The sequence below is a fragment of the Megascapheus bottae genome, chromosome 6 (genome assembly GCF_031878675.1).
Source record: "Megascapheus bottae isolate mThoBot1 chromosome 6, mThoBot2.hap1, whole genome shotgun sequence".
NCBI classification, from domain to species: Eukaryota; Metazoa; Chordata; class Mammalia; order Rodentia; family Geomyidae; genus Megascapheus; species Megascapheus bottae.
In genome coordinates, this window is record NC_143514.1 from 12,571,566 (window position 1) to 12,594,901 (window position 23,336).

Below are 23,336 nucleotides of genomic sequence, written 5' to 3' on the forward strand. Positions count from 1 at the left end.
GCCGGGACCGCCCACCAGACAGCCAATCAGGATGCTGAAAGAGTCCACGCCTCCCACCAGGCTGCAAACCCGGGAGCTCGGCATCCGTCCTCCTCTTCCCCTCCCCACTCTCCGCTCCGGGTGGTGGTAAAGAATCCGGGCACGGAGTGAAGAAGGACTCAGTGGGGACAACTCAGCTTTAAATTCAGCGGTGTGCTGCAATGGTCCATGCAGATGCATCAACGTTTTTAATCTTTGTACTGGGGAAATAAGAGTGTGTCCGGGGAACACAGAGGAATGGCAACTCACCCGGAGAAAGTTAGGCTAAGAGCCCGAAGTGGTAAGGAAACTTTCTTGGTGTTCCATCTACCCGACAATAGGCAAAGGAAACATTTTCATACTTTGTGGCAAGGCTCTGTACTACTTACCTGTTTCCTAAGTGCATACTGGAACACTGGGCAGGAACTAGCACCTCTTACTCCCATTAAATGGCTTGTTACTATGTTAGTGTTGTACTCGTTTAGAATTATTAGTATTACTATTACTAACATTGCACATATACTAGGGCTTGAACTCAGGGCCTGGGAACTGTCTCTGGGCTTCTTAGCTAAAGGTTGGCTCTCAACCACTTGAGCCACACCTCAGCTTCGGGTGAAACATCTTCTAGAAACATCTGGAATGACACTGCCGTTCTTGTTTCTTACATGGTGATGAATTTTTGCAGATACTAAAGAATTATTGAGGGTGGTGGCGTCACCCGCGACCGAGTTTTCTTACAATTCTATGTGCGTTGTACTGTTCACGGAGTCTACAACAAAGGATGCTACTACTCTGACAGGTCTGAACAGCCAGGTACTTTCATCCTGAGGCTACAGGCCAGTGCCTTGATTTACTAACACTCCTGCGTTAGCCTCTCTCCTTGACCGGCTGTGACCTCTTGGGATGGCAAAAGACCAGGTACTTGAACAGAACAGGGCTTTGAAGGAAAGGCTCAACTCTCTTTCTCCAGCTAAGACCCATTTCACACTTTATGTCCCACCACTGGTAACTTTCATAGCAACCGCGACCCGACAACTACAACATTCTTTTGGACCCACTACATATACCCCGGCCAGTAAGAGAGGGGGGGGGGTCTCAAAGTTTGGCTGAAGGCTCCTCCCCTAACCTGTTCTAGTGTTGAGCTGTCTCTTTGCCTAGGCTCTGTGCCTTTTGAATCTAACATTGTCCACCACACACACACACACACACACACACGGGATAAGTGAGAAGCAAAGGTATCAGTGCACCAGGGCACACTGGCTGCAGAGAACTCAGTACATTATAGAGTCCAGACTTTTCCCGTGTCTTCAGCTCTTAAGAGTCTGCAGCTCTGGGTGTGTCAAGCCCCTGGAGATAGTGGGAGATGATAACAATGATCAAGAAAGCAGGAAAGGCTCCCGCGTGCGTGCGGGACAACTGGAGGATTCGTTTACAATCGAAAACGAATTTCAGGGCCGGGAGTTTTGCCTAGTGGTTAAAGTGCTTGCCTAGCATGCACAAAGACCCGGGTTCGATTCCTCGGTAACACATACATAGAAAAAAGCCAGAAGTGGTGCTGAGGCTCAAGTGGTAGAGCTCTAGCCTTGAGAAAGTTCAAGGACAGTGCTCTGGCCCTGAGCTCAAGCCCAGGACTGGCAAAAAAAAAAAAGAAAAAGAAAACGAATTTCAATTCGTTTCCAGGATGTACTCCAAACTCAGGCAGCGTGTGGAGCCCAGAGCACAGAACGTCATGGACCCCGCCCTTCGCCCGCGCTGGCAGTGCGCATGCGTACCGGCCGCCGGCCCTTCAGTCCCGGGTGGGGAATCGTTTCCGCGGAATCTATTTCCTGTGACACCCTTCCTTACGTCTTCCGGCCCGACTCCGCATCCCTGGGTCGCTGACCGAGGTTCCGGAGCTGTGGAAGCTCAGCAGGCAGCTGCTCCTTCTCGGGCTGTGGCGGAGGCGCGGTCGCTGCGGGCCGGGTCCCGGGGTGTCCCCCATGGCGGGGCAGCGTGTGGAGGTGGACGGTGGGATCATGGAAGGGGTGAGTGAGGGGCTGGAGGCCGCGCTCCGCGGGGCTGGGGTGCGGGTGGGGGTCTCTCCTGCGTGTGTGTGTGTGTGTGTGTGTCTCACGCCCCTTCTCTTCCGTCCCTGGCAGGGCGGCCAGATCCTCAGGGTCTCCACAGCCCTGAGCTGTCTGCTGGGCCTCCCTTTGCGAGTGCAGAAGATCCGCGCGGGCCGCAGCACGCCGGGCCTAAGGTAGGTAAGGCGCGCTGCTCCGGGGCCTGGGGGTGACGAGGCCCGACCGCACCCCGCGATCAGGACTGGGAGCCTTGCAGGGCCCCGCTCAGGGGAGTGGTGGGCCTTGGGTTCCCTTTCCTGGCCAGTGGTCTGGTTGTGCGTCCTTGGAAGCCTTCAAGGAGTAGATACAGAAACAGCTTCTCGCAGGTGGCGATTGTGTTGTTTTCCTAAGAATCCGTCTTTTAGAATGCTTCCCCCGCCTCACCGGGCTTTCCACGTGTTCGAAGGTAAGCTAGATCAGGGAGGAACTTGCCTTTAAGGTTGGAGGAAACTCTATTTTGAAACTGCTTCTTTCTGTGCTTCTGCACATTTTGGAATCCCAGAACAGGGAAGGATCCTAGGGAAGAATCCCAGGAAGTATTCTTCAGGCTTTCCCATTCACACCTCTAGGAAGATGTGAGCACGACCAGACCAGGATTATCAGAAGTGGGGAGGGGAGTACATTGATACCTAACAGGCCTTGCCACTGGCAACATTTTCAGGTATATGCACCTGTTAGAAGAGGGCCCAACAGATCCATTTGTCTTCACATATTCCATTACATCTTACTGGTTCTCTTAGTGTTGTTTATTTTTCTGTGTGCCAGGACTGGGTCTTGAACTTGGCCTAAGCACTGTCTCTTAGCATTTTCAGTAAAGGTTGGAACTCGGCCAGTTGAGCCACAGCTCCACTTCTGGATTATTAATTGGAGATAAGAGTCTCATGGACAGACTTTCCTGCCCAGGTTGGCTTTGAATGGTGATCCTCAGATCTCAGCCTCCTGAGTTACAGAATGGTTTGTGGACCTTGTTGATCATGTTTCTCTGTAGAACTTAGTCTCTTTTCGTAAGGACATCAGTTAATTTATATTAGGTCTCATCCATCCTTCTTTAAAATTAAGTCCTATTTCTAGCAATACCATTCTGATACACTGTGTTTTGGGAGTTCAGCACACAGTGTCGAAGGAACACAATTTAGGCCACATTGAGAGTCATAGAGAGTTCGTTGAATGAGAGCAAGACTGGTAGTTTTATTAGTGTTTTCTCCTTTGAACCCTTACAATTTTCTGCAGTTCATCAGTATGTGTGTGTGTTTATAACAGAAGTAACTGGTCTGAAAGAAACGTTTAAAAGATGCTACTACTAGTGGTTTAGGTACATAAAAACCCACATGAAGCTTGAACATTGAAGATGTGTCATATGTGTGTATTTAGGCCTTGCTGTTTTCTCGCCATCACAGTTTTATAAATGTGTCATAAAATGTGGGGAGATAGGCAGTCTGAATGCACACGTTTTGATGCAGTATTATGACCTGAAGGCCTCAACATTTATCTGGACTGGAAATGGTTCGAGATTTGTGTGATGGACAACTGGAGGGAGCAGAAATCGGCTCAACAGAAATAGCCTTCACACCAGAGAAAATCAAAGGTGGAATACACATAGCAGACACCAAGACAGCCGGGTATGTACCACTTATGTAGAATGTAAGTATAGACTTCAGACTCAGATTTCAAAGCTAGATTCTGTCACGTATTAGGTATGTTACTGAACCTCTCCGGGCTTCACTTTACTTAATTTTATGATTTAACTAAAGCATCTTTTAGAGTTAAAGACAATAGATACAAAAATGTTAGGCGCCTAATTACTCACTTATAGCTATTACTATCTCTGGAATGTTGTTTTGTTGAAACATGATTTTCTATTTAGCCTACCCTGGCCTCCAACTTGAGACCTTTCTTCTTTAGTTCCCTGAGTGTTGGGATTACAAACATGTGCCATCATATTTTGATATATCTAGAATGTTATTTTGTGTATAGTATGAAGTGGCATTCTTTCTCTTTTTTTTTTTTTTTTTACCAGTTCTGGGGCTTGAACTCAGGGCCTGGGCACTGTCCTTGGACACCTTTTGCTTAATGCTAGCTCTTTGTTACTTGAGCCACAGTACCACTTCTGGCTTTTTTTTTCTGTGTCTATGGTACTAAGGAATTGAACCCAGGGCTTTGTGTATGCTATGCGAGCACTCTACCACTAGGCTACGCTCTCAGCCCTGAAGTAGCATTATTTCTTTATTTTTATTTATTTTTTTGCCTGGGGCTAGAACTTAGGGCCTGAACACTGTTCTTGGGCTTTCCTCAAGGCTAGCACTCTACCACTCGAGCTACAACACTATTTCTAGCTTTTTCTATGTATGTGGTACCGAGGAATTGAACCCAGGTCTTTGTGCATGCCAGGCAAACACTCTACCACTAGGCCAAGTTCCTGGCCCTATTTATTTTTTATTATTTAAAAATTGAATACCTAAAATTCGCTTGAGTTTGTATGTTCCTTAGTCATTGTATTGTGACATACAAGTGACTATGAATCATAATATACTTCTTTTAATCGAAGTATTTTTAATGTCTTTTATTTTTATTGTTTTAGTGGAGCTGAGGATCAAGTCAGGTATTCTTCCAGTGAGGTCTCCTTCATCCCACTCCAGCCTTTATTTCCTTTTAATAGATACTTGTGCAGTCCTGTTTATAAATGTTTGAATTATAATCTTGATTTAAGAAAAAAAATTTCTCGTTGGAAAATATGTCTGGGGTGCTCATTGGTAAAGCACCTGCTTATGGTGTTTAACGATTGAGTCCTGGTTTTTGTCGTTGTTGTTGTGTTGTTTTTTCTTTTGGTTGTCAATCCTAGGGATTGTACTGAAGGCCTAGGTGTCATCTGTTCCCTGAGCTGTTTGTCTTCAAGGTTACTGCTCTACCACTTGCACCAGCGTTTTTGCACTTTCCAGCTTTTTGGTAATTGGAGATATGAGTTTCACAGGCTTTCCTGCCCAGGACAACTATGCTCAAAGATCTTACCCTCCTGAGTGCCTGGCATTTTTTGTCCTTTTCTAGTGATACCTGTTTCCACTGACAAAATGGAGAGAGGAATTAAGTTAGAGTTGCTTTTTCTGAGCTAGTTGGCTGATTGATTCTGTTGCTTTTACCCAAATCCTATCTATATACTAGGAAATGTGGCAAAATACAAAAAATGGTGCTATAAACCTGATGCTAGGATTGCTTTTTTTTTTTTTTCTCCTGTGCTGGGCACTGGTCAGGTCCTCCATGCTTCTTTGCAGGCACTGTCACCCAGCTGTTCTCCTAGCCAGGTTTGTGGACCGCTTATTGCCATTTCTTCTTATAATGAAATACTTTTCAGATTCTGAATTTTGCCCATTAGACACTGAAGTGCTTTGTTTTAACTTCTCCATTTTTTTATGCTTCAAGTGATATGTAATAAATACTAGAACTTTTTGAGACTTTGACAAGACAGTTCAGCTAAGCCTGTTGTGCCTTCTCCTCAGGAGTGTGTGCCTCTTGATGCAGGTTTCAATGCCCTGTGTTCTGTTCGCTGCTTCTCCATCAGAACTTCGTTTGAAAGGTGGAACTAATGCTGAAATGGCCCCTCAGATCGATTACACTATGATGGTGAGAGCTGAATCTCCAGTCTCTGTGCGAGCATGTTTTACATATTCTGTGTATATTCTGGTATTGACTCATGTTACCTAAAAGGATAGGGAATTATATTTAATTTTTGTGTTATATATTAAACTAGTGTACATGGTGAATTTTTAAATACAATGATACAAATTAAATCAGTTTTTTTTTCCTTTTTGTGGGTCATGAGGCTTGAACTCTGGGCCTGGAGAAGTTATTTTATTTTTTGCTAATCCTGCCTGAGTCTTGAACTCAGACTATGTCCCTGAGCCTCTCTGTGCTCAAGGCTAATACTCTATCACTTGAGCCGTTGCACCACTTTTGGCTTTTTCAGAGTAAGAGTCTCACAGACCTTCTTGCCTGGACTGGCTTTGAACCATGATCCTCAGATCTCTGCCTCCTGAGAAATTTAGGATAATGGGCATGAGCTACCAATGCCTGGCTATATATTTTTCTTGCTCTGAAAAATCTGAAATTCAAAATGATTTAATATCTGAAACTTCTTCTATGTGTGTACTAAGTGCCTGGAGTTAATACTTGATTGACTTGCTTATTCATGAATAGGGTTCTACTACTTGAGTTATGCCTCTAGCCTAGCTTTTTTTGGAAATGAAGGCTGGTTTTGAACTAATGTCCTCCAGATCTTAGTCTCCTGAGTAGTAAGGATTATAGGTCTTGAGCTACTGGAATTACTTAGTAATTTCACTTCAGGAAAACTACCCTATCTTATTATACTGTACATGCACTTCCAAATATACTTCATATTGAGAAGAGTTAGTGAATATTGACGTATGGAAAAGAGTAACAAATAGGGTCAGGTATGTTAGGTTGGGATATTTTTCTTTATTAGTTCTGATAAATACTAAACTTTACCTTTGGTGACATACAAGGTTTTCTTGGTTTTTCTTTTTTGCTTTGCTTTAGAAAAGAAACTAGCATAAATATTTTGCGGTCACTGTTTACCTGTAGTAGCTAATCACTAGCTCAGTGCAGAGCACTTTTGATTTAATGGTTACTCTTGTTGATTCAGTGAATAGTAGTGGCTACAGTAACATCTTATTCTTTTTTTAGGTTTTCAAGCCAATCGTTGAAAAATTTGGTTTTAAATTTAATTGTGACATTAAAATGAGGTAAGCTACTCATTTCCTAGCCTTTCTGATTTATTACATGGAATGAAACAATGGAAAAGTTAGATCTTAGAGGACTCTCACTCTAATATACCTACATTATACTTGATACAGTCACTTTCTTATTGGAGACAATGATACTTCGGTCCTTAAAACAATAAGCTACAGGGGAATGGGAAGTTAAAGTAGCCACAAGTGATGTTCATTTGTTTCCTGAGTAAAATATTGTGAAAGAATTTCTACATAGGTCAATTTCACATCTATTATTATCCACGCTCTTACACAGAATAAATGATAAGGCTATGCACAGAGCTAGGCTTAGCACTATGGAGGACTTGAAAGAGATTTTCTTCAACAATATAGTCAGTTAATTTTCCTCAGACACATATCAAGCTTCCAGGTTTTTTTTCTTTGAGGCTTCCCTTCTGTTACACAGTAACATCCTTAAATTCCTTGGGTCAGGATGTGCTCTTCCCTTTGCTCCAATTACCTTTAGGGCATCATCTTTCCTGTTTTCTTTTTTAGCTGATGATTTTCACTGATCCTTAAATGCTTTGGATTTTTTTTTTCTTGTTGGGGTGATGTTCAGATGGGTTACAGTTACATTCATCACGTAGTGGGTACATTACTTCTTGAACATTGTTACCCCTTCCCATGTTTTTCTCCCACTTTTCCTCTCTCCACCCCTACCCACTCATCTGTTTTTCCTTTACCTTCCCTTTTTCAAATAAATAAACATATATACAATATACCAGGTACCAGAGTTATATACAGTAACAACATAAGATAAACCTTAAGGAGAAAAGAAAAGAAATGGCTTTATGTAGTACATTAAGAGCAACAATCACAAAGATAAACCTCCTCTCCATATCCTTATCATATCCATATCCATATCCATATCATTTCACTTAGCCTCATCCTCTATGGACATAGGTACATAGCTTTTGAGCTATTATGATCCTCTGTTAGGAGAATTCTTAGTGTATACTAATTGTTACAGATGAGGGAAACCATAGCAGGCCTCTGTTTCTTTGGGTCTTGATTACTATATATGATTTTTTCCAAGTCTTTCCATTTCCTTACAAATGGGTCAGTGCCATTCTTTCTGATGGCAGCATAGAATTCCATTGTGTCAATATTACCACATCTTCATTAAAAAAATTATTTTTGTTGTCCAGGTAATGTATAGAAGGGTTACAGTTACATTCATCAGGTAGTGGGTACATTACTTCTTGCACATTGATACCCTTCATATTTCTGTCCCCATTTCCCGCTATGCCCATTTCTCCTATGCTTTGAATTTCCTTTATTCATGTTATTCTCCCCTGTTTACTGTCTCTTTTTTGTTTTTCCCTCAGCCCTGGGGCTTGAACTCAGGGCCTGGGCACTGTCCTTGGACTTTCTCAAGGCTAGCACTCTACCTCTTGAGCCATGGCACTACTTATGGCTTTTTCTGTGTATGTGGTACCAAGGAACCGAACCCAGCTAGGCAAGCACTCTATCATGCTCGCAGCCCTTCCCCTGCTCTCTTAAACATTAAATGTATGTGTGTGTGTGTGTGTGTGTGTGTGTGTGTGTGTGTGTGTGTGTGTGTATTTTTTGTCATTCCTGGGGCTTGAACTCAGGGCCTGGGCACTGTCCTTGGACACTTTTTGCTAAATGCTACTGCTCTGTATGTGGTACTGAGGAATTGAGCCCACAGCTTTGTGCATGTTAGGTGAACACTCTACCCCTAGGCCACGCTCCCCACCCCAATCCTGTGTATTTTAAAAATGAAAATAATAATTTCTTGTATGGACTGTTCAAGAGTGTGCCTCAATTGAAATCCACATCTGATCTGCTATTGCAAGACTTCCTTACAGCCTTCCTTGTCTTCTAGCAGATGGTGTTTGGAGCCATCTTTCTACCATATGGAGAATTCCTTCCTTAAGGATAAGCACTTCAGTTCTTAGCATCTGTGATAGAATTAATGACACTAAATAATTTGATTGGTGTTCAGCTACTTAGTGTTCATCAGATAATTATTTGAGTACCAGTCATTGTCTCAGGCCCTGGAAAATAGAAACAAAACAGATCTAGCTGTCAAAGAACTTCTCTTGTAAAATAACACTGTCAATAGAACTTTTCACACTGAGGTGTATGTTTTCTTTTTATGGTGTCTAGTTGGATAGTCACTAGCCAAATATAACTTTTTTTCTCTTTTCCTTTTTTGGTACTACTGTGTTTGAAGTCAGGGCCTCATACTTAATCTTGATTGTTCAGCGGGTGCTTTACCACTTGAGCCATCCTTCTAGTCTGGCTTTTTTTGGGTTATTTTGGAGATAGAATCTACATGGGGTGACTTTAAACTGAGATCCTATAGATCTTACCTTCCTGAGTAGTTAGGATTACAGATGTGAGCCATTAGCCCCTAGCCCAAATGCATGTCTTGAGCACTTAAAATAAGTTTTTGTATTTGAGAAGTGGATTCATTGTTTTTCTTTAATTCTTACTTAGTTTCCTTTATCTTAAAATCTATTTTTTGTTGTTGGGGATTGAGCGCAGGGCCTCACACATGCTAAGTATACACTCTTGCAGGGAGCTACACTTCCAGTGAGCTACATCCCAGCCAGATATTTTACGTATGACTTTTAATAGTCATTTGTAACTTGGACCATCATACAGGATGGTGAAGACCTAAAATACTATTTAGGACTGTCCTTGAATTCTCTCTAGGGTATCAGTCACATTATTTTTATGCCATATTGGGGTTCAGTTTGATTTTGCAGTTGTTTATGCGAGGGTTACGCTCTCCACAGGGGCTATTACCCAAAAGGTGGTGGTGAAGTGCTCCTGCAGCTGTCTCCAGTTAAACAGTTAAACCCAATAAATTTGACTGATCGTGGCTCTGTGACAAAGATCTATGGGAGAGCGTTTGTCGCTGGTGTTCTGCCATTTAAAGTAAGTTGTCTGAATGTTCTTAGATATGTTTGTATACCTGGTTAAGTATTATGTCATCTAAGTTTCAAAACTGTTGAGTTTTTTTTTTTTTACTGTGGGTCAGGGGGCTTGAGCTCAGCCTGGGTGCTGTCCCTGAGCTCTTCAGCTCAAGGCTACCGCCCTACCCTTGAGCCAAGCCTCACTTCCTGTTTTCTAGGGGCTAATTGGAGGTAAGATTCTGAGGTCCTTTTGTACCTGGGCTGGCTTTGAACCTTGACCCTCAGATCTCAGCCTCCTGTGTAGCTAGGGTTACAGGTATGAGCCAATGCGCCTGGCTTGTTGAGAGATTTTTTGTTTGTTTTTTATAGTATTGGGGCTTGAACTCAGGACCTTGGTACTTACAGGCAAATGCTAGAGAAAACATTTATACATATACATATATATATATATATATATATATATATATATATACCTTTTCATCAAAAATTTCCTAAAATTTAGTCCTATCTCTAGTCTTGAAAATTAAATAATTGAATAATGCATATAAAAGGTAACTATTTTATGTGACTTTGAAGGCTTGAAAACATATCCAAATATTTCTTTCTTTTCTTTTTTTTTTTTTTTTCACTTGCCAAAATAGGTAGCAAAAGATATGGCAGCAGCGGCTGTAAGATGCATCAGAAAGGAGATCAGAGATCTGTATGTTAACATCCAGCCTGTTCAGGAACCCAGGGACCAAGCATTTGGCAATGGCAGTGGAATAATGTGAGAAACAGACTTTTCTTAGGCATAGTTAGACCTGAACTTTCTTGTTTAAAGATTTAAGGTGTTGTTGATCAATTTAGGATTTGAAGAAGGTGTATTTTTACTAACCTGAAATATTGTTAATTAAGATGATTATTCTGGCTGGGCCTGCCTACTAGTAATTCCAACTGGGGAGGCTAAGGCAGGAGGGTTGTGAGTTTGAGGCCAACCTGTACTACATAGGATTTTTTTTTTTTTTTTTGCCAGTCCTGGGGCATGAACTCAGGGCCTGAGCACTGTCCTTGGGCTTTCCTCAAGTCCAGTGCTCTACCACTTGAGCCACAGCACCACTTCTGGCTTTTTCAATGTATGTGGTACCCAAGATTCAAACCCAGGCCTTTTTGCATGGTAGGCAAGCACTCTACCACTAGGCCAAACTCCCGGCTTCTGGATTCTTTTTTTTTTAAGATGGTTTGCCTTCTACTACTTTGTTATATCCTGATTTTGTGTGTGAATGCATGCATGTGTGCATGCCAGGCCTGGGGCTTGAACTAAAGGACTAGGTGCACTCTCTGAGATTGATTATTTATTTATTTATTTTTGTCAGTCCTGGACTTGAACTCGGGGCCTGTGCGTTGTCCTGAGATCTTGAAGGGGCACTCTACTACTTTGAGCCACAGCTCCAATTTCAGTTTTTTTTGTTTTTTTTTTTTTTTTTTTGCCAGTCCTGGGCTTGAGCTCAGGGCCTGAGCGCTGTCCTTGGACTTTCTCAAGGCTAGAGCTCTACCACTTGAGCCTCAGCACCATTTCCGGCTTTTTTGTATGTATGTGGTACCAAGGAATCAAACCCGGGTCTTTGTGCATGCTAGGCAAGCTCTTTAACCACAAGGCCAAACTCCCGGCCCCAATTTCAGTTTTTGAGTAGTTAGTTGGAGATGAGGAATCTTACAGGACTTTTCTGCTTGGGCTTTGAATCATGACCCGCATATCCCAGTCTCCTGAGTAGCTAAGATTACAAGCATGAGCCACTGTTGCCTAGCATAGTCCCTGAGCTCTTTTTTTGCTCAAGGCTAACACTAACTTGAGCTACAGCTCCACTTTTGGCTTTTTTGGTAGTTAATTGGAGATGAGAGGACCCAGGATTACAGGCATGAGCCTCCATGCCAGGCTACATCCTCATTGTTTTTAATAGCTATTGGGTTCTGTATCCATGGATTCAAACAATTATTGATCAAAAATATTTGAAGAAAACACTGGAGCTATACCAACCACAAATGAACTTATCATTTTTTGGGTAATATACTGTTTAGTATGTACATTGTATTAGGTGTAAGTAATCTATAGGTGATTTAAAGTGTAAGAGATGGTACACATAGTTTGTGTAAGGGATTTATAACATTAGTAATACTTCCTTTCTCTATATAGCATTGTTGCTGAAACATCCACTGGCTGTTTGTTTGCTGGCTCAGCACTTGGCAAGCGAGGTATGGATAAAGGGAATCTATAATAGGTCCCAGTATTACTGCAGAAACATTAGCAGTGGGAATGGAATATTATACAGAATGATAGAGGATATATTTAGAAGGATGAAATTAACTAATTGTGTTTTTTTGTTTTTGCCAATCCTGGGGCTTGAACTCAGGGCCTGGGCACTGTCCCTGAACTTCTTTAAGCTAGCACTCTACCACTTGAGCCAGGATGCCACGTCTGGCTTTTTCTGTTTTATAGAGAGTATGTGGTACTGCATGCAGTCTACCACTAAGCCACATTTTCAGCTCTCTAATTGTGCATTAAACTTGACATCTTTTTCCCAGTTTCCTACTTTTAAAGTTTTCAAACATATGGAAAAAGCACATGACTCATTCACCTAGTCATATTCGCATATTCCTGTCCCCAGGTACAGTGGCTGCATGTCCTGTGTTTCCTGAGCCAGTTCAGTGTTAGGTTACAAACATCATGTGTCACTTTTGAGCACTGTAGCATGCCTGTCCAAACAACATAGTGACCGGGACTTTTTTTTTTTTTTTGTGGGTCATGGGCCTTGAACTTGGCCTGGGTGCTGTCCCTGAGCTCTTCAGCTCAAGGGTAGGGCAGTAGCCTCACTTCCTATTTTCTACCGATTAATTGGAGATAAGAGTCTCAGTTCCTTTTGTGCTCGGGCTGGCTTTGAATCTTGATCCTTAGATCCAGCCTCTTGAGTAGCTAGGATTGTAGGCGAGAGCCACCGCGCTTGGCTGACTGTAACATTTTTACACCAGAAGAATTTGTCTGTTGGAGAGCCAGACACACTTAGACCTAATAAGCCTATCCTTGTTAAGACTAACACATACATGTTTTAGGTCATTGTGTATTTTTTTTGTCAATTGTGGGATTTGAACTCTGGGCCTGGGTGCTGTTTCTGAGCTCTTCAGCTCAAGGCTACTGCCCTACCCCTGGAACCACAGTGCCACTTCCAGTTTCCTGGTGGTTAAGTGGAGATAAGAGTCTCAAAGACTTTAGTGCCCAGGCTGGCTTTGAACTGTGATCCTCAGATCTCAGACTTCCGAGTAGCTAGGATTACAGGTATGAGCCACCGCACCTCGCTTTTTTTTTTTTTTAAAGCACACATAGCATTTATCTGTCATGACTCTTTCATCTTTTCATACAGAATACTCTCCTTCTCCCCCCACCCCCGCCCCAGCTTTTTTGGTTTGTTTGTTTTTCCATCTCTTCCCTGGACATTTGGAAAAGTTCAGAAAAGTCCAGGCCTTTTCTTCATGGAATGTTTCATGATTTACATTTGTCTGATTATTCTTGAGAGGAAACATTTTAAATATTGCATAGGTTATTTCATATGTTCTAGTGCATAGCATCAAGGTAGGTGGGTGAAATCAGTGTGTGCCTTCTAGGGAAGGCCGAGTGTACCTGTGGTTAAGGAGATTTCCTCCACCACTGTTTACTATACGTGTTCCTTTTCACTTTATGATTGACAGGTATTCTGAGACAATCCCTTGAGATCTGTTCTCACACAATTTACATGCGTTGATGATTCTTCCTTACACTAGTTTTTGTGGTGCTAGTTGGAAAATGTTGATTTTGTTTCTTTGGATTTTTTTATTTTTGAGACTTACTGTATCTTACTGTGTAGTCAGGCTGGCTTCGAGCTTGTTGCCTTTCTGCCTCAGCCTTCCAAGTGCTACGATTAAATCACTGAATATTTTCAGGAAAAGAAAATCTGTTCTAGAGTCAGATTGGGGGTTACAGAAAGATAAGCGTAAAGCTGTTAATGATACAATTTTACAGCATTTTAGATAATTTTGTGCAGAAAACAGCTTCATGGTATGGAGTTTTTAACTTTTCAAATAATTCTAGAACCTGGGCCGGGAGTTTGGCCTAGTGGTAGAGTGCTTGCCTAGCATGCACAAAGACCTGGGTTCGATTTCTCGATACCACATACATAGAAAAAAGCTGGAACTGGTGCTGAGGCTCAGTAGAGCCCTAGCCTTGAGAAAGTCCAAGGATAGTGCTCAGGCCATGAGCTCAAGGCCCAGGACTGGCAAAAAAGAAGAAGAAGAAGAAGAAGAAGAAGAAGAATAATTATTCTAGAACCTATAATCTTTTTCTTCTGTGAGCCCCTGTTGGATTTGCCCTTTATATTATACTATGTTAGCACTTGTCTATGCTCTCATCACTAGAGGATGGTTATAGAACCTTAACTGTTTTCAAGGAGTTGGAGATGTTACTCTGTTGGTAGAGCACTAGCCAGTGAGCAAAAATATCAGGTACTGAGGTTGAGTCGTAATCTCAGTCCTGAAAAGAAAAGAATTTTATCTATTTTTTAGTATGTGACTATTTATGTTTTATCAGCAAAAGAGCCAGCAATATTGAGTATTCAACAGCAAAATTATTAATAGCCTCTTATGGGTGATCTTACAATGGGTGCTTTATAAATCTTATTTCTGTAATAACTTTTTAGCCTTTGTCATTTTCTTTTCTAGCTGAAAGTGGGACTGCAAGATACTAGGTAGCTCACTCAAGTGTGAGGGTGGGGCAGAGAATGTAGCATACACAAGACTTTGAAGTTAGTCCCTAGAACAAAAAAAATAAAGGTCAAGTTCCATAACACATCCTGAATTATTCCATTCAGTCATGTATTGACAAGCTAATGATATAAAAGTAGAAAGTTCATATTCCAATAATAACTGCTGTAAAAGAAGAGTTAAAATTCTGAAAATTTTAGTTTTCTGGAAAAAATTTTAATGTATGTATATAGAGAGATGGTAGATAGAATTGCATACATCTGTGTATAAAAACATGTATATGTGTATAAATCTATATATTCAAGGAAATTTATAAGAATTTAAAGCAGAAACAAAATTAGCGACATTCTTTTTGTTTTATTTATTTATTTTTTTGTGTGTGGGGGGGTCATGGGGCTTGAACTGGGGCCTGGGTGCTGTCCCTGAGCTCTTCAGCTCAAGGCTACCACCCTACCCTTGAGCCAAGCCCCACTTCCTGTTTCTAGAGGTTAATAAAGAGTCTCAGGTCCTTTTGTGCCCAGGCTGGTTTTGAACCTCTGCCCTCAGATCTCAGCCTCCTGAGTAACTAGGATTACAGGCATGAGCCACCACACCCAGCTTTTTTTTTTTTTTTTCCCAGCTGTGGGGCTTGAACTCTGGGCCTGAGCGTTGTCCCTGCCCCTTCGAATTAGCCACATTCTAAGTATTTAAGACATTTTTTTTTGAGGCTAAGAATTTTTTTGAAAGTATATAACCTTAAAAAGGTAGTTGGAAGCTGGGCACCAGTGACTCATGCCTGTAATTATTGCTACTCAAGAGGCTGAGATCAGAGGATCACCGTTTATAGCTGCCTTGGCAAGAAAGTCAGTGAGACTTATCTCCAATAAATCACCAGAAAGGCTGGAAGTGGAGCTGTAGCTCAAGTGGTAGAGTTCTAGCCTTGATCACAAAAGCATTCTGGCCCTGAGTTCAAGTCCATTTAGCATTTTTTTTAAAAAGTTGGGTATTATTACTTCGGATGAACTTATTTTGTATTCATTATTACACTAAAGATTTGTGTAGAAAAGTAGGAAGTAGATAGAGCAAGAGATAAATATTCTGACATATTCAAAATAAGCTAATGCCTGTTTAAATCTTTTCAGCTAGAAGTCTTTCTGTTTGTTCTGTTTGGATTATATTTTGTGACCCTGACTTACTTGATATCCCAGGCTAGTCTCAGTCTTTTGCTCTTCCTCTGATGATATTTAAAGCTGCAATTACAAGCATGTAACATCATGTCCAACTACTTTTCAAATCTTTAAAGGGAGTTAAACTTTAAAATAGTCTATTATCTGTTCTTTCTTAACTAATACTTAGTATCCTAACTTAAAGTCCTTTTATTCTAATTAATTGCCTAGAGACTAATTGTAACTTATATAAGTTACAAGTTTTAGAATTAGAAGTTGAAGTATATAGCATTAGGGTCATAACTTACAAATTGACATTATAATTAGTAACTTGTAAACAGACACAAAATTAAGTTTCCCACACTAGTCTATTTGAAAATGTAATGTAATAAAATATAATGCTGGGCTCTGGTAGCTTACACTTCTTATCCTATAGGTACTCAGGAAGCAGATATCTGAAGATTTGAGGTTTGAAACCACTTTGGATAGAAAAGTCCTTGAGACACTGTTTTTTTTTTGGGGGGGGGGGCAGTCCTGGGCTTGGGCTCAGAGTTTGAGCACTGTCCTTGGACTTTCTCAAGGCTAGAGCTCTACCACTTGAGCCTCAGCACCACTTCCAGCTTTTTGCTAGGTATGTGGTACCGAGGAATCGAACCCGGGTCTTCATGCATGCTAGGCAAGCATTCTACCACTAGGCCAAACTCCCAGCCCCGAGACATTGTCTTAAATAGCAAAAAGCAGAGCTGGATTTGTAGTTCAAGTGGTAGAGTGGCAACTACGACCAAGAAAATTGAACAGAAAGCTCAATGAGAGCTTGAGGCCCTGAGTTCAAGCCCCATCTCAAGGTCTTATTGTAACTGTTGTGTTGGATGAAGTCAGAAGTCTGACATGTTATATCATTGTATATCATTGCCACCTGGGGTATATCAAACTTTTAGCCTTTTGGTAATTTTGGTTTCTTACATTGTTCCTGTGTTAGGTGTGAATGCTGACAAGGTTGGAATTGAAGCTGCTGAGGTGCTCTTGGCAAATCTTAGACATGGTGGGACTGTGGATGAATACCTTCAAGATCAGGTAATGACAGTGACCACTCTGTAATTACATCCTTGTGCATCTTTTTTTGGGGGGGAGTAGGGGTGGTGATTAGTCATGGGGCTTGAATTCAGGGCCTAGGTACTGTCCCTAAGCTTTTTGCTCAAGGCTTATACTCTACCACTTTGAGCCATAGTTCCACTTCCAGTTTTGGTTTTTTTTTTTTGAAACTATATATGCTGCTGTCCAGCAACATAACACTTCCAGTTTTTGAATGGTTAATTGGAGATAAGAGTCTTATGGGAACTTTCTTGCTGAAGCTGGCTTTGAACCCTGAATCCTCAGATCCCAGCCTTCTGAGTTGCTAGCATTACAGGCATGAACTTCAAATGTACATCTTGATCACTGTCTCCCACATAATAACTAGCAAGCAGTATTTTAGTCACTTCTTACAATTTTCTGGGAATTGCATTCCTCACATTTGAGCCCTTATCTTACTTGATCTATCTTTATCTTTGCATTTGGCACAGTTGCTAAAGATGTACTTCACTTGGTTTCTGAAATACCCTTATTTTCCTTTCTCACAGTTCATTATATGTTAGATTTTCTTTCCTCCCTCCCTCCCTCCCTCCCTTCCCCTCTCTCTCTCTCTCTCTCTCTCTCTCTCTCTCTCTCTTTCTTTCTCTTTCTTCTGTGCTAGAAATTGAATCCAGGGCCATAGACATGCTAGGCTAGGCAAGAAAACCCTTTTTCTTTTCTTTTCTTTTCTTTTTTTGGTGCTGGTCCTAGGGCTTGAACTTAGAGCTACCTCTAGCATTTTGTATTAGTGAAGATAAGAGTCTTAAAGACTTTCCTGCCCAGGCTGGTTTTGTACTGCAATCCTCAGGTTGCAGCCTCCTGAGTAGCTAGGATTATAGGTGTAAACCACCAATGCTTGGCTAAGAAAGAACTTCACCATTGTACTTTACCTCTACTCTTTACGAATTTATTTCTTTCTTCCTTCCCTTCTTCCCTTTCTCCTGTTTGTTCTCTGTCTCTGTCTCTGTCTCTCTCTCTCTCTCCCTCCCTCCCTCCCTCCTTCCCTCCTTCCCTCCTTCCCTCCTTCCCTCCCTCCCTCCCTCCCTCTCGTCCTCTCTCTCATCTATTGTTTCTCCTAAGCAGTTATACTAAAGAGTTTCAATTTAGCATATGAATTTATAAGTATAATGTACCTTTTTTTCCAGTATTGGGACTTGAACTCAGGGTCTGGGACTATCCTTAAGCTTCTTTTGTTCAAGGCTAATGCTCTACCACTTGAGCCACAGTGCCACTTGTTGCTTTTTTTTTTTTTTTTTGCCAGTCCTGGGCTTGAACTCAGGACCTGAGCACTGTCCTTGGACTTTCTCAAGGCTAGAGCTCTACCGCTTGAGCCTCAGCACCACTTCCGGCTTTTTTCTATGTATGTGGTACTGAGGAATCGAACCTGGGTCATCATGCATGCTAGGCAAGCACTTTAACCACTAGGCCAAACTCCTAGTCCCCACTTGTTGCTTTTTCTGAGTAATTTATTGGGAGATAAGAGTGTCAGGGACTTTTCTACCATGGCTGGCTTTGAACCTGATCCTCAGATCTCAGCCTCTTTGGCAGTGAGGACTGTATGCATCAGCTGGCAGTGCCTGGCTGAGTGTGATGCATTTTGATCCGTGTCACCCATTCCGTCCTCACCCTCATCTCTTCCAGCCCACCCATCCCCTCACATCACCTGCTTCCCTTTTCACATATGTACATTGAATATTATGACTGCCTCTACCCACCTTCCTCTCCATTTATCTACTCCTCACAATACAAGTATATTTCTTCCTCCTTAACTTCCAGGGTGGGTACTCAGGGCCCCACGTTGGTCAGGGAAGCATTCTGCTACATGAGTCATGCCCTCTTCACTTTAGTTTTCTTTTGAACTGGAAGATAACTGAATCAAACCTGGACGGTGGTTCTCTTGTTTAAGTATGAAATGTAGTGGTGTGACAGGCATGCACTACCATGTCCAGCTTCATTGCCAGAGATAGGGGTTCGGGGACTTTTACTAACTTTTTGCCTGGGCTGACCTCAAACCATGATCATCTAATCGCAGCCTCATGATTAGTTGGAATCACAGGTGAGAGCCACGGTGCCCGTCCCTTCACTTCTGAACGCCTCTGGTCAGGCTCATAGCTCTTTATCTGACTTCACTCCTTCAATGACTTTCTTCACTCTTGTGGCTTGAGTACCATCTCTGTGCTGCCTGGATTAATCACTGCCCAGACCTCTCTCCTAATTCCTTACTCTTTATAATCCCTCAGCCATCAGTATGGATATATGTCTTACCCTTCCTACATCTAAGCCTTGCATGACAGGTGCTGTTGAGTATTTCTGAATAAGCTCTTTCCTCCCTCCATCATATTTTTCCTCCCTCTCTTTGATTCCATCTCCCCTCTTCCTTTCCTCATTCTTTCCCCTTTCTTTTCCTCCTCTTCTTCCTCTTTTTCCAGTTGAGCAAAGTTTTGCTACATAGCCTAGGCTAACCTACCTCGGCCTCCTTCCCAAGTGTTGGGGTTACAGCGGTATGCTATTATGCTGACCAAACAAAATCTTTATCTCATATACTTTGCTGTCTGGTATATTTTCCTTTCTCCTTTCCTTTCTCACCTTACTCTCAAGTCAACAGTCTGCTTTTACAAATAGACGTTAACTACCCTGGAGGCTGATATCTGAGGGCTATTGTTTGAAGCAAGCCTGGGCAGAAAAGTCCCTAACTCCATATCTTCAATTAACCAGCAAAACCCAGAAATGGAGGTGTGGCTCAAATGACAGAGTAATAGCCTTGGTCAGGAAAGCTCAGGGACAGCACCTAGATCCTGGATTCAAGTCCTAGTACTAACACCAAAAGAAAAGAAATGGAGAGGGGAGGGGAGTGGCTCAGTGATTGAGCCTTTTTTTTTTTTTTTTTGCCTCAATTGCCTATGATCCTGGATCCTGGGTTCAATCCCTGGCATGGAAAAAAAAAAAAAAAAGAAGTTAATGATTGAATTGATTGTGAGGCTACTCATTAAAATGCAGTATTGCTTTCAGTTCTGGACCTTTCTATTTAAGAGAGACAAACAAGGCCATAAGAAAAAAGAGAAAGCAAAAGAAAGGGAGGGAAGAAGAAAGGAAAGAAGAAATCTGAGATTTCTTGTATATTTTCTTAGGGCAGTTTCTCTCTCTTTCTCTTTTTCCCCTCATCTTAGGGTTTGAATTCAGGGTGCAGGCACTGCGTCTGAGCTTTGATGCTCAAGGCTGGCACTCTACCACTTTGAGCCACAGTGCTATCTCTGGCTTTCTGGTAGTTAGTTGGGGAAAAGAGTCTCAAGAGAACTTTCCTGTCCGGCTAGCTTTAAACTGAGATCCTCATCTCCTGAGTAGCTAAGATTACAGGCGTGAGTCCCTGGGCTGGTTTTGCTTGTGTCCCTTGCCTTTTGCCCAAATCTGCTCAACATTGCTAGTAATTCTGTATTAGTCTAGTCACTCACCTACTGACGTGTAATTTTAAAAGAAAAAGAACTTGTCCTATTATATATGCCAGCTTGCAGAGATGGCCTGTCTAATTAATACATCAACTTCCAGCTCCATATTTTATTCTTAAGCATTAATTTTTAAAGTTTCATCTTGAATATTGCTGCTAAGCACTTCTGACCCATACTGTAGGTTTCAGGTAACCCAGATTTCATGTCATCTTCCAAAGACTTCTGGAAACTAAAGAAAGATGTATTTATTTATTTATTTTGCATTTTTGCTGTCTAATGATTTCCATTGTGGACAGTAGTGGAATTAATTGATTCTTAACTGTTAGTAAACTTGTGATATTATTGTGTTCTTTTTTTTTCTATAGCTAATTATTTTCATGGCACTAGCAAATGGAATTTCCAGAATAAAAACAGGACCAGTTACACTCCACACACAAACTGCTATCCATTTTGCTGAACAACTAGCAAAGGTGAGTATTCCATTAAAAAAGAACAGTTTGGGGGGCCAGGAGTTTGGCCTAGTGGTAGAGTGCTTGCCTAGCATGCACGAGGACCCGGGTTCGATTCCTCGGTACCACATATATAGAAAAAAGCCGGAAATGGTGCTGAGGTTCAAGTGGTAGAGCTCTAGCCTTGAGAAAGTCCAAGGACAGTGCTCAGGCCCTGAGCTCAAGCCCAGGACTGGCAAAAAAAAAAAAAGAACAGTTGGGTCACAGTTTATTAAATACCCTAATCATTTTGTCTTAGCTATTTTTGAGATATGTTTCATGTTTACATCTGGGTTGGCCTGTACCAGAATTCTCTTTTATGCTTCCTGTGAGGCTGGGATGACAGATATATGCCATATTCCAAGGGGCAGGGGGCAGGGCAGGGTGATGTCTCTTGAACTTTATGCCTAAGCTGGCCTCTTATCTCTAACTTCCCAAGTAGCTAGGAAAGTAGCTAGTAATTGTACCAAGCTTTTGGTATATTCTTTGTGAGTGTTTATGTACTGGTCCTGGGGCTTGATCTCAGAATCTGGGTGTTGTCCTTGAGCTTTATTGTTCAAGTCTAGACTCTACCACTCTGCTTCTGGCTGTTCTGGTGGTTAATGGGAGAGAAAAGTCTCACAGACTTCCCTGCCTGGGCTAAGTTTGGACCATGTCCTTAGATCTCAGCCTCCTGAGTAGCTAGGACTACAGGTATGAGCCACCACGTTCCGTTTGGTCATGCTTTTAGTGGTTGACTTGGGGTGTGTTTATCTTTCTGTGCTTCAATGTAGAGAATTCATCTATAAAATCAGAGATTTCAGCTAGATTTTCTTTGAAGGCTTTATAAACAGCTTGAAGACTTAAAACTATTTCCTCACTGTTCTATGTATTTCCCATTTCCATAATGTCTGCAGTTTGGAAGGTATGCACATACACATAACCAACTCAAAATATGGGTCCCCTGCTCAGCGTTCAGCGCTTTTTTTGTTCCCAGTAGTTGCAAACACCTGCCATGTCAGCATGCTGCCATGCACACTCTCTTCAGGATCTGCAAACAGTACATTCACAAGGCCCCGCTGATGGCTCTTAAATAAGTACCGAAGATTTGAGTCATGCCTGCCATCTTTCTACCCCAGACTCAGACAGCCTCTCAGTTGTTTTGATTTTAAGTCAGCATTGTTCAGATGAACCACATTTGCTTTAGAAATGATCGTGTTTCCAGAACACAGTGACGTAAGTCAAACACTTGAAAGGCCAACTTCAGTTAACAAGTGAAAACTACAATGTTAGCCCAATCACGATGAAAGAGGTTAGTCACCACTGCCAGCCCTCCTCCTCGCCCACCTTCCCTCTTTTGAATAGTGGATCCAGAGAATTAAAGTGTCAAGAGAAAATGAAATTCAATGATTTCATACTTGACAGATAGAAATGGATGTTTCAGAGCTACATTTTTAGAAAAACTTTTTAGAGAAGGGAGAAAAAAGATGCTTTACTAATCTCAACCAACAGTTGAGATTTCAGAGTTGTGATTTGTTTTGGTTGCACTCATGGGGTCTGTGATTCAGTGGATACAGAGCATAGGCCTACATTCGGACAAAACCCTAAATGTATACCCCTGAAGAAGCAATGCTTTTTTTTTTTTTTTTGGTGCACCATGGGGCTTGAACTCTGGGCCTGGTTGCTCAAGGCTACCACGCTACCCCTGAGCCACAGCACCACTTTCCATTTTCTAGTGGTTAGTTGGTGATAAGAGTCCCACCGACTTTAGTGCTGGCTTCGAACTGTTTGATCCTCAGATCTCAGCCTCCTCAGTAGCTAGGATTATAGGTGTGAGCCACTGCATCTGGCTAGAAGCAATGCGTTCTTTTAGATTATCAGAGTTCTCTGGCTATTCCTGCACATGGTTTGCTGTTTGCTTCCTGCCTGCTTAAGCTGGAGTGATAGGTGCTTCTCCATCCTCCTCATTCCTCTCTAATACTATACTGCTCCTCTGCTTTTAGGCCAAATTTACCGTGAAGAAGTCAGAAGATGAAGAAGATGCCTCTAAAGACACTTATGTTATTGAGTGTGAAGGAATTGGGATGACAAATCCCTATCTATAGGATATTTTTGCCGTGTAAATGGCAAAGCTCAGTGATGCATTGCACTAAGTTTCTCACACCTGCTACAAAACAGCAAGTTCAAAGCATGTTCTTAAAGGGCCTGACTGGACTTGGGGATGAAGGATGATATTCTAGATTTGCTTTACCAGAATCTTACTTGGAATCTCTCCTGAGATACGGCCGGTGCCATAAGATTTGATGGATATGTGTGATTTCAATATTTAAGTATTGAAATAAAAGTTTCTTTGTACCTGAAGTAAACAACTTGTTTTTTTTGTTTTGTTTTTTGGTATGATTGGGATTTTAACTCTGGGCCTCATGAAGATCCAAGCTTGAACTTTGGCCTTTTTTTTTTTTTTTTTTGCCAGTCCTGGTGCTTGAATTCAAGGCCTGAGCACTGTCTTGGGCTTTCTCAAAGCTAGAGCTCTACCAGTTGAGCTACAATACCACTTCCAGCTTTTTCTATGTATGTGGTACTGAGGAACCTGGATCTTCATGCATGCTAGGCAAGTA

At 41.8% G+C, this 23,336-nt stretch overlaps 1 protein-coding gene across 3 annotated transcripts; it reads left to right on the forward strand.

Moving 5' to 3' along the window:
* Positions 1-1,804: 1,804 nt before the first annotated feature.
* Rtca (RNA 3'-terminal phosphate cyclase) lies at positions 1,805-23,078 on the forward strand. 3 transcript variants are annotated; one of them, XM_090334269.1, is made up of 11 exons: positions 1,805-2,042; positions 2,157-2,257; positions 3,596-3,739; positions 5,612-5,735; positions 6,816-6,874; positions 9,670-9,811; positions 10,431-10,555; positions 11,960-12,018; positions 16,678-16,772; positions 20,617-20,721; positions 22,722-23,078. In XM_090334269.1, exons 1-11 carry the CDS (start codon positions 1,998-2,000, stop codon positions 22,821-22,823), a joined length of 1,101 nt encoding a protein of 366 aa, XP_090190395.1. In that variant the 5' UTR covers positions 1,805-1,997; the 3' UTR covers positions 22,824-23,078. The 3 variants fall into 3 exon arrangements, with proteins under 3 accessions (XP_090190395.1, XP_090190396.1, XP_090190397.1); XM_090334270.1 differs by lacking the exon at positions 1,805-2,042 and having other exon boundaries at positions 2,193-2,257; positions 3,581-3,739; XM_090334271.1 differs by lacking the exons at positions 1,805-2,042; positions 2,157-2,257 and adding an exon at positions 2,529-3,074.
* Positions 23,079-23,336: the final 258 nt, after the last annotated feature.

What these genes read in the sequence shown, in the direction of transcription:
- Rtca (XM_090334269.1), top strand. Translation starts at nt 1,998, where the DNA reads ATGGCGGGGCAGCGTGTGGAGGTGGACGGTGGGATCATGGAAGGG. An exon ending in GCAGACACCAAGACAGCCGG is followed by an intron (nt 3,740 to 5,611) that starts GTATGTACCACT and finishes CCTTCTCCTCAG; the next exon opens with GAGTGTGTGCCTCTTGATGC. An exon ending in CTCAGCACTTGGCAAGCGAG is followed by an intron (nt 12,019 to 16,677) that starts GTATGGATAAAG and finishes TTCCTGTGTTAG; the next exon opens with GTGTGAATGCTGACAAGGTT.